This window comes from Vigna unguiculata, chromosome 1 (genome assembly GCF_037176805.1).
Source record: "Vigna unguiculata cultivar grain cowpea cultivar isolate G323 ecotype 2 chromosome 1, ASM3717680v1, whole genome shotgun sequence".
NCBI lineage: Eukaryota > Viridiplantae > Streptophyta > Magnoliopsida > Fabales > Fabaceae > Vigna > Vigna unguiculata.
In genome coordinates, this window is record NC_140792.1 from 10,759,669 (window position 1) to 10,771,425 (window position 11,757).

General features: G+C 30.4%; 1 protein-coding gene across 4 annotated transcripts; it reads right to left on the reverse strand.

The window, feature by feature from the left end:
• Nucleotides 1-4,945: 4,945 nt before the first annotated feature.
• LOC114179906 (myb family transcription factor IPN2-like) lies at nt 4,946-7,467 on the reverse strand. Of its 4 annotated transcripts, none has more exons than XM_028066497.2 (6): nt 7,095-7,467; nt 6,874-6,950; nt 6,656-6,713; nt 6,465-6,531; nt 6,220-6,289; nt 4,946-6,085 (listed from the first exon to the last, which is right to left on the reverse strand). In XM_028066497.2, exons 1-6 carry the CDS (start codon nt 7,270-7,272, stop codon nt 5,399-5,401), a joined length of 1,137 nt encoding a protein of 378 aa, XP_027922298.1. In that variant the 5' UTR covers nt 7,273-7,467; the 3' UTR covers nt 4,946-5,398. The 4 variants fall into 4 exon arrangements, with proteins under 4 accessions (XP_027922298.1, XP_027922241.1, XP_027922312.1 ...); XM_028066440.2 differs by having other exon boundaries at nt 6,647-6,713; nt 7,095-7,465; XM_028066511.2 differs by having other exon boundaries at nt 6,220-6,262; nt 7,095-7,464.
• Nucleotides 7,468-11,757: the final 4,290 nt, after the last annotated feature.

Genomic DNA, 11,757 nt, shown 5'->3' on the forward strand with positions numbered 1-11,757 from the left:
ATTCTCATATTACATGAGATCTTTCTTACAAATTTGTTAAAATAAATTGTAAGAAAAGACTTTTTTTTACTATTTTTTCTAAGAATTTTAATTGGCAGGTAATTTTTTCGTGGATAATTATTTTTTACAAAATTATAAAATTCGTAAGTATTTTCTATCAGTTAAAGTTTACTTTATGTTAAATATAAAAATCTAGAGAAGTTATGTAGAAAATTTTATCTCCTAATAGAGAAATTTCTTCTTATTTTTCTTTCCTAAGTCTTTTTGTGAAGAAATTTCTCTAAACACATTCTTATTAAAATTTACTTAATGACTAACTAATTAATGTTAGTCATTATTTTTATTAATTGTTTTTTTAATTAATTAACCGTAAGTAATAATATTTTTTCTAATTATCATATATTAGATGTTTAGTTCTAAATTATTTCTGTATGACAATCACTTATTTTATAAAAGTTTTTCATGTAGTAAGACTTTTTTTTTTTTTTTCAAAACAAGGTTACCTAATTTGGTCTACGATTCTAGGAGATAGAAGTGCTAAATAAAATGGCGAACAAAATTAAACTTTATCATTTGTAAGGGGTCACACTCAGCTGTGCCTTCTCACAAGTACAATTACCAAATTATATTAGAATCGAAAAAAAAATTGAAATCAAAATTTACTTCATATGAGTTATACATACGTTCATGTTTTGTCATCCGAGACTTACGAGATCATGGATGAGAAAACATGTTATAGTGATAACATTTGCTATCATCACATAAAGTAATATATACATGGTCAATTTTTCAATGGATCTCTAGTCTTCGAAAACATGTTCAGTGCATTAATGTTGTCGAATTGTCTTAACCTGACAAGGTTTCTTAAACTTTCCAAGTATGCTGGAATTGACGCTTCTTCCTGGTTTTACCTCCTTGGGAGAAAAGCCCTACATTGCTTGAGAACAAAGTAAAGGCATATAAAGGCAATAGTAATCAGCATTGGAATTAATTAATTAATTAATCTATTCACATCACACTGAACAGGAAACAACAATCTCGGAGCAAGCTTTCTCCAAATTCCTTTCTTAATTTGACAAATGTACTTAGCATGCATGTATTAAGGTTTCTGGTCCCTAAAAATGAAGTCACGTTGGACCGTACTTGAAAAATGAAGAAACTTAAAAAGCCAACTTGACCGAAAGAAGAGTGAGGATAAAAAGGGGAAAAAAAATATAAGCCGAGGAAAAGAAAATCTTGAAGCAAATGATTAAGATAATCAATGCACTTAATCAAAAGTTGTTTCCTTGTCTTCTTCCTTTTGCTTTTCACTAAAGCATATATAATATATATATACATCAATATTTACATTTAAATTCCCACAAGATATATGATTTTCAATTGAATATATAAGCTGAACAATGTTTGGGGTGAGACAAAGCATTTGAAAAACTAAGGTTTGGTAGATCTAGCTAGGGCAAGATAATAATGTGTGTTTGGTTTCGTTTTCCACTAAAAAATAAAGAGTGGTTTTCTTGGAAAGTATTGAGTGTTGGTGAGGTTGAAGGGAAGAGGTGTGGGGACAAAAGAAGCTTCTGTGCTTTATTACTTTGTTAGAGAGGGATAGGGAATTTTTTACGAGACCCAAAGCTGTGAATGGGATAGTAAACTGAACACAAAGTGCTTCAATTGAACTGCTAATGATTTACATGTGCATGGAAGAACGTGCACCCTTGACTGCTCAACTACCTTATTACAAAGAAAACACTGTGTCAGTTACATTACACTTGTGTCCCAAACCATTTCAAATAATAGTAATATCCATTGTGAATGATATATATAATACATGTTTAAAAACTAATGATAGATCACTAACTATGCATGTTTGTATAAGAAGTTTTGATATCATTTTCAACATCAAAATTTTAAAACTTAGGGCTGATGAGTTTTTTTTTTTTTAGAGTTAAATGTATTTTTTATCCTTAAACTATTATTTGATTTGTAAACAAAATTTATAGATATTTTGTTCTCGTACTTATAAAAGCAATGTAATCCTTACTAATAAACGGTACATTGAGTATTTCATATGATAAATAGAACTCTTCAATAGAATGTTTACCGATGATTTGTTGGGGTAGGAAGTTTTACACCATTTTTATAAATGTTGGGTTAAAATATGTATAAGTTTAGTTTAAGAATAAAACACAATATCTAAAAGTAGTTTGAGGATAAAAAATATATTTCAAAGTAGAATATTATATATCATTTACCCGTTGTTTGTTAGGAGTTATATTTTACAAAAGTGTTGAGACAACAATGTGTATGAATTGAGTTTAGGAACAAAACATATAGATTGAAAAAAATAATAATATCTAACTTTTTTTTAATATGTTACTCAATTTTTTAATTTTATTCAATGTGAGGTTTTGAAGTCATACTTTAATTCTTAACTGATTTTAAAACAATAATTGCTTCAAAAAAATATTGTAGTGACAAAAAAAATGTTAAAAAAAAAATGAAGGTGGGGTTACAATTGGTGATGCATCATCTTTCAGCTTTAAATGTTAAGACTCACATAAAGATAGAAGCTTCCTCGATATGTGCACGCATGGAAGTGCGTTGTATTCTTCCTACCCTTTAGGCTTTATTAGCTTTTCTTCTTTCCTTCTCTCTCTCTCTCTCTCTGAGTACTAACTACACTAGTGGAGTAAGGGAGCTTTCTTGCCAACTTGCAGGTGCATAAAATTTCTCTGCAACCAATAAAGGTTGTGGCGCCACCCTTTTTTTAATCCTTGGGAAAGGGAAGCTTCATGGTCATGGATCTATTCTCACTCACATACTCACAGGGAGAAGGTTTCTGCATGTGTATTTATGGATTATATATTTTTCTTTTAAAGCAACATTTAACACTCTGGAAGGTATGGCTACATATAGCCTCTTCATATATCTATATATAAAATGTACCAAAAGATTACTACACATCGTCTAAAGCACCAACACCACCAAAAGGATTGTCCCTCTTTTTTCTCTTTCCTCTTTTGGTTACATAAGAATTACTGACTTAGTAATATTAACCTCCAAAATACACACTACACCCTATACTTACACACACTTTCAAATACCACTCATCCACTCTACTTGTTTTTTAGGTTTTCAACCTTTTCTGTGTGCCTCCATTGCAACTGCATCAACATCCTATATGCCCTCAACTAGGGTTGTCAAGGTTCCTATATCCTTAATTTAAAACTTGGTACAAATTTAAGATAAGTAATTAGAAAGCTAGGAAATGAGAAAGATGAACCGTATATAATTAAATATATAATTAGAAAAAGATTTTGGGTTGAAAATGTTCTCTTAATATTTTATGAGCTTGTTTAGGACTTTTTAGAGATCCTACGTCGACTAGAGATAAAATATATTTGTCGTATATAAATGAGTATAAATATGATCTTATGATCCGGTTTTGTAAGATTGAGTTAGTCTTAAAGTTCGTTTCTTAAGATTATATCAGAGTCACTCGCGAAGTCTATCATACACTACAAGAAAACTATCAAATAGTGACCAATTTTTGACCAAAAAATACGTTCATAGACCAATTTAGAAACCAATTTTTTAATTAGAGACTAATTTAGAGATGAGTTCTTTTGGTAGCCAAAAACTAGATAGTTAATATTAGTGACCAATTCAATATAGAAACTATTTTAGTTACCAATCTAGAGACCAATTATAATTTTTAAAACTATTTAGTTACCAATAAATTTTAGTTTATAAATTGGTCATTATAGTGACTAATTATTTTTTGTCACTAAAATTGGTCATTAATCAAGGATTTTCTTGTAGTGATAGTAAGATTTGTTGTTTGTTGGATTGATCATATCAACACTATCATATCACCTGTTGTCGGCTATTAATGTCTAATCTCACGTTCGAAACGTATATACCTTAATAATAAGATGTATCGGATAGAGATAAGAGATAGATTTACTAAGAAACTTTGTAATGTATGGTTGTATGTGATATCAATTTGCTTGTGTATAACTAATAATAAAGGTAAAAATTCTTAGACAAAAAAAAAAGGTGGAAGTGTCCAAGTGAAATCTTGTAAGATAAGATGTAGCCTTGTTGTCTTGATCATGTTATTCTGAGGGAATATAGAGCAGTAAAGAAGAGGAAAGATAACGAAAGACAGATACTCTCTGTCGGCTTCAACTCATCGCCTTAGGAACTTCAAGAGAAAGGATCATCTGGCACCACTGTACCTCCATACACTTGAAAATGACTTAGCATTTTAAAGTTCATTATTCTCTCTTTTACCTTTCTCCTTCACTGCTCCATCTTTCTAAATTCCCTGTTATATACGCCGGGAGACCAACATTTCTCTTTCTTTCATTATAAATAAATTACAACAAAACATGCTTCGCTTCTTTCGCATTTTTCCCGAGAGATTTCCTTCAATCATTACCTAACTAACTAACTCCTATCAACTAACTTAAACTTATTTAGTAACCGTTAAAAAGGTTAACTCATGATTTATAAACATACTCACACAAAAAAGTCACCTAAAAACCCCAGATAATTCCAAATAGACATGAATCTCAATGTAAATATACAAAGATTTTATCTTTATCTGATAAGAAAATTATTAGTTTAATTATATGAATAATGTTGCTGGCATTCCTATTTCTAATTTTTTTTATTTAGATTTTCTTTATTTTATTAGTGAACCGCTTCCGTGATATGATTTGTTTGGCACAGTTGATAATTACACGAACCGGAAGTAACTTTGATGAAACTTTTCTCCGTGAATATCAACGTACCACGTGTCACCTCTCAAGACAAAGAAAAGGTATTCTAGGAAAAAAAATTGCTTAATAGTGACGCATAGAATGTTTCACATATGATGTCAGACTATAAATAAATAAAAGTGGGTCCAGAAGGAATAAGATACAAAGAGAAACCATGAATGTGATAAAAAGAAGAAAAGTTTATTGCTTGCTTCCAATCTCATCCATCCCAACAACACATGCAGATCTAACAAGTGATCACCATCATCATCAGAAGAAGAAATAGAAGAAGATGATGATGAAGAATTGATAAAATTGTTAACAAAACTCAACACTAAACCAGTGACTAAGCAACAATGTAAAAGCTACAAGTGAGAATGCTCACATTCAAGCACATTCATGCGTGCTTTAATTATATTTGTCAGAATAAGACTTTGGTTTGATTTGCCATGCAAAAGGCATTATACCACACAACAGTGCTTGAGGGAGGAAATAACCCTCGTAAGAACTGCTGATTTCCAAGACCAAATTCAAAAACCCTATGGTAATATTTAAGAGAGTTTCACATCAAGTCATGAATTACACATAACATAACCAAATGATATCTAAAGTAAAACTATATGATTCTTAATTACTCACCCAAATGGTGAGCCTCTACCTTGTGCCATTGTGCCAGTGCTGATCATAGGACTCATCCTTTCAGCCTGAAGAGGAGCTCTTCTCGGTGATGGCCTTTCAAGCTTCATAGATGCATCAAACTTTTTGTCCCCGACAACAGTTTCACCCTGAAGCACAGGCTTTGAGTCATAGATGTCTGACATGGGATCAATGTCGGTGCTGCCTCTATCCAATGATCCTGGTGGTGTAATCTGAATATGCTCCCCTTTGAAAGGGTCATCTTGAGGGCCAAGGCACGATGAGGCTGGCCCTCCCAGATCTTGGAGCCTGAGATCATCACTCCAAATCAAAGGGCTCTTCCCACTCCCACTGTAAGGGTTGGTCCTCTTCTTCCCCAGACACAAACTCTCGTTCATTGACATAAATCCATGATCAAGGGCTGACTTCTCCATGTTGTGCTGAAGCTCAATTTGTTCACCACCATAAATATTCTCAAGATCTTGAAAAGAAGAAAACCCGAGAGGGGAACCAAAGTCCTTCAACACCCCCATGTCTGGAATGCTTTGGGGAGGTACGATACCACCCTTTAAGTTAGTGGCCGCAGAAGCCATGTTTTCACCAGCAAGTGTTTGATAAGCTTTTTCCAATATGCTCTGCATGTATTTCCCTTGAGCCTCAATCCTCAGCTGAAGGTGTTTCTGAACCTGCCAGATAGATACACCTAATCAGTGCATGTTTAGAGGGAATGGTGATTTACTTTCAAAAGATAAGTTGAACCAAATATGCACTGATTTAAGCATTCTGCAAGACTGTATATATATAATAGAGTTGTAGTTACCTCAAGTTGTTCGTGCAATCTTCTCTGCACCTCTATTTGCATCCTAATCGCATCAACCATGTGTGAGTTACTGTTTCATACAGTGTTCACACATACATTCCACAAGAAAACCCGAATCCCCCCACGACCCAGAAAAGAATCAAGAGAAAAACTCAGGCGATAGAAGTTGGAAAATTATTTGTTGATCAAAATCTTTTTTCATGCAAGTTGAGTCAACAGATTTAGATGAAAGAAGTTATGCATACTCATTCATGTTGCGGCCAATCATGGCAGAAGAGGAAGCAGTATTTCGTTGCAGTTCTAAAGCCGAAGCTGCATGTCAGTGCAAAAAGATCTAGTCAATATAAAAAGAACACTATCATGAAGTGTAAAGATAAGAAAAGTTCAGACCCAAAAAACATTGAGGAACCCTAGAAAGAAGAGTCACCTCTCATACCATCCTTAATCGAGTGATCATTGAATTCCTTGTGGGGCTGCTTGCCAAGCCTAAATTTCTAAATGCAGACAACAAACGAGAAATAAAATAAAGATAAAGAAAAAACGAAAAAAGAAAGAGAAACATCGAGCCAGCACGAGACATGGCAGTCTCATAAAAGTGTTCCAAAACATAAAGCAAAATCAAAAGCACGAAATATGGTTTTGTATTGATCAAACCTGAAGATGGCTCTTGAGGTGGTAAAGGGTGAGACCCTTCACACCCATAACCCTCATGATGGTTTTAGGAGTAGCCTCTGCAAATCAAAAACACACAAAAAACATGATTACTCAAATTATCATATTATCATCAAAACATATTATATTATAAGAAACCAAAGTTTCTGAAAGAAATAAGGAAAAGAAAGAAGTTTGAGAGGGAAAGTGTGAGAGAAGAGTACTATCAGGGCCTCCAAGCTGAGTAACAGCATCAACAAAACGTTCATGGAGTTCAACAGTCCAACGGAGGCGAGGTTTTGGGTCAGTGGTGAGGACAAGACCCGAGTCTCCTTGAACACACATGGGTCTGTCATGAGAATTCATAGTTGAGGGCTTCTTGGGAGGGAACATTCTCTCCATCTCTCACTTTCTCTCTCTCTCTCTCTCTTTCTCTCTGTGTGTGATGAGAGGCTCTGAGAAGGAATACTGAAGAGATTCAAGAACAAATGCGATGCAAAATAGGGGAGAATAGGGTGCGTTTTGAAGAAGAGAGAAGGGTGTGAACGGCTTTGGTTACCTCCTCAGGTATAAAGCACAATGGAAGGAGGTAGCATTACTTAAAAGAATATGTATTCAATATGTGAAATTTCTTTATAAAATATGATAAAGCTACCCTATTATTCCAACATGCACACCTTCCTTTGTCAAAAGACACCTCACTCCCTCTCTCTTTAACATTCTCCAACCTTCATTACTATATTTTGAGCACACATAGTTTATTACATTCCAAAGAGAGATACCCTTTATTAAATTGTGTATGCATGGATAGAGAGAGAGAGAGAGAGAGCTTTTGGAGGCATCATGAGGGAGACCTTCATCATGCAATGATAATGATGGACAATGTTATATATGAACTCAACTATGTTGCTTGCTCCATGCATTATTATGCACATAATCTCACATTTGGCTGTTTATGTATGCATGGGGCATTTCGTGGTACGACACCCTTTTTAGCACAATAATTAGTACGAACCCATCTATGGCCTATCAGCTACATTGGTAATAATAGAAAGCATTGGCTTTATGTCATTACCAAGGAAAAGTTCTCAATCATATATTTCACAGAATTTTCTGTATTTTAGGTTTCATCTTCGCAGTAAGCACATTGGAATAAGGTTCACCGGGATCAGTTACCTCATAAACAACTCTTTATCCAAAAATCTTTTTTTTCTCATTAATCTTCCAAAGAGTTCAAAAAATAAGCTTAATAGATTTTTTTTATTTCAATATTGGAGGAGTTTATTTAATATGGCCTTTCAATTTTTTATTTTTTTTGTCTTTAATTTAGTCTCATCTAATTTAAAAGGAATTAATATGATTTATTTAATTAGTGTTGATACCTTTTAAAAAGTGATCATGTGAGAGAGTAATTTTAAACTTCTCTAACCCTTTCTCTACTCATCACACATGTTTCTATTATCTTTTGATACAGATGTAAAGATACGGTGAGTATAAACAGAAAGAATGAAAGGTTGGAGAAATCTAGAATTACCGACACATAATTATCTTCTAAATGGTGTAATTATCAATTTAACTCAAGAGATCATATTAACTCCTTTTAAATAAAATGGAGGCTGAATTTAGTTAAAAAAAAATAAAAGTGAAAGTTCCCATTGAATAAATCCTTCCAATACTGAAAAAAAAAAAACTATTAATTCTAAAAAAGTATAAAACTATGTAGCTTGTAATGTACATGCAGCATAATTAGGGTGTTGTAGTGTGAAAGGTCATGGAATTGTATTATTGCACACCAAATATTGATTTTGTTGAAACTGCTAAATGAAATGTTTATTTCTTTTTTCTTTGGAAAAGTTTTCTGGAAAAATTTGGTGAGACATATCCTACATAGTAATGAATAATAACTCAATAATAATCTATAATATATTTGTTTATTAATAACAATCTAAACTTTATTACCCACTTCCATTGAAGACATTCGTTTCTTTTTGTTGTGAAATTAAAAATTGATTCCAAAAGCTTAAGATCGGATCGTGGATGAAGATGCTCAGAATTGAAGCCACGATTACTCATTCTGTCGTTAATATTTGGAAAGGATTCGTAAACTATTTTGTTTTGTTTGACAGGTACTCTTCTATGCTAGCTAATGGAATTCGGTATTAAAGTAAAGAAAGAAAAAGAATGAAAATGCAAAGACAGTAAAAACTATTTTAACTTTTCGCTTTTATACACCGTACGTGATTCAAAATTTAAAATTCATGTTAATCAGCCTAACATATAGTTTGAATTATTCTTACCTAACTCAAGAAATTTTAAATTTATTATAAATAAATTGATTTCGCACATTGTTTGTGTGCATCATAGAAATTAAAAAAAAAAAAATGAGAGAAAGACGGGGTGGGGGAGAGGAAAATTATAAACTTCTTTTGACAAACTATCTTAGTTTGTAAAAGGTTAAAAATTAGAATTTGAATAAGTTACATATAATAACGTTTGCAAATTAATTTATAAATAAATTAATTATAATTTATAAAAAAAATCATTTCATTTTTTTATTATTCTTTCCCACGTAATGAATAAGTTCGTTAAAACATACTCGATATATATACTAACAAACACATAGACGCTGTGTGTTGGTACTTTTTAATTTTCATAAAAAGTTAAGTTAAGATTAATAAAAAAAATATATAATTAATTTTTAAAATAACTGTTAAATGTAAAATTAAAAAAATAAAATATGTACACATAAAAAGTTTTCAAAATAACAGTATAAGACAAAAAAAAATTTTAGAATAATGGTTAAAAATAAATTATTTATAAAATAATTAAAAATAAAATTGAAATAATGAAATATGCGCATAAAAGAGGATATCTCTTTTTATATTTATATATATATATATATATATATATATATATATATATATATATATATATATATATATATATATATATATATATAATCAAATTACATCGCATAGTTAGTATTAAATATTTTGCTGTTTAACATATTTCAATTGAATTGTATTTATTAAACTATTTATTATCTCACTTTATTCAGATTTAAAATTATGTGTTTATAGTTTCTAAAATATATTAAAATGTAAATGATTTAGTATTTAGTATTATTCTTCAATTATAATAAAAAAATAGTATGAATAATCATAATAATATGAAACCGTTAAATTCAAAAAAATGTAATGTCATGCAATTTATTAACATTGAAATATTTAATAAACTTATAAAATGTAATTTGATTTTTCACTTATAAATATGGAATTATGTTCTTCGAATTTTCAGTAGCAAAAGGTGACAGCTTTTACTTTCTTTTTCTTTCATTTAGCTTTTCTTTCCGCATTAAACTGCAAACTCATTATTACAAGTAAAACCTGAGAACGATAATATCGCTTACTGTTGCGTTCTACCAGATAGAAAATTTTCTGTAAATTTTTCTAATACGTTTTAACCATACATAAGATGTAAATAATCAAATTTCTATAGTGCATTGAAATTCTATTTTCTCTATGAACGGGTCTACAGTTTCTTAACTGTTCCATCCTTATCCAAATTGACACAAAAAACAAAAATTTACTGAGAAAAATAAAAACAGATTCTAAAAGAAGACTTCGAAGTGATGATGAGTATACATTTGTATCCATGTTCTTTTCTACAAGCGTGCATGGCCTTTTGAATGTAGAATATAGCTTTTAGCTATGCACTTCCACAAATATTAAAGCGATAATTTTTCAAAACTTCAATTTGATAATTACTTCATGATTTAAATTTGGACAACAGATGGTTTTTTTATTATTTGAAGATGTAATCATTTTTCAAAAATATAACCGATAATTTAAACTAGAGATTTAATCTCTGTATATAAAAAAAATTAATACATAAGCAGTAGAATCTTCTAATTTTATATATAAGATTTTAATTAGATTTGAAATTTACTTATTAAAATAATATTAATATTAGAATGATATAGATTTCTTTTTAATAAGAATTATTATTTGTTGAGTTTATCATATTATTTATTATTGAACATTATCATTCATTCACATTAAAATCTAATTTTACGTTTCAAAAAAAAAAAAAAAAAAATATATATATATATATATATATATATATATATATATATATATGTAAGTATTGGAAATTCCATGTCAACTAAAATAATAAAAGTAAAAGCTAAGCTAAAATACGTTTACAATACGTCGACACGAATCAAATTTTGTGAAAGTAACCGTTTTCATTTTGTGTTCTTCATAAACATGAACAAGTGGTTTCTTTTTTCTTTTTTTTTTTTGATCGATGCCTTGTAGAGAATAAACTCTTTTTACACCAAATGGGTTTCAAGTTGAAGAAAGATGTATAGATCTGAGTGAAGATATGTGTTGATAATTGATTTTCAAAATAAAGAGAATGAAGTCAAAATTAAGAGGCAAATTTGGGTGTGTGGTTAGCACGATGAGAAAGCAGAAACAAACAACGTAATATGGAACAAAACTTTAGGGTGTGTGGTTGGTTATATCTGAGGACGTAAACATCAATGCATAAGGATATTACTAAGTGGAGCTTTTGAAGGGTCGAGTGGGGACCTTAGCTTCTAAATCTTTAAAGTCCTCATACCACTCCCTTCTATTTGGAAAGGAGGGATTTCAATCATTTTAACAAATTCATATTTTATTTTTTTATATTTTAATTATTTTTAAATTTTAAATAGATTAAATATTTTAGATTTTAATTTTCCTATTTAGATAAAGTAATTAATTTTGTTATGATGAATTTTCATTTTAAAATTTTTTATTTTAATATCTAAAATTTTAAGAACAAATTCTACAAAAAATATTAATCAAATCTAAAATATCAAATTTACACGTAACCTTATGA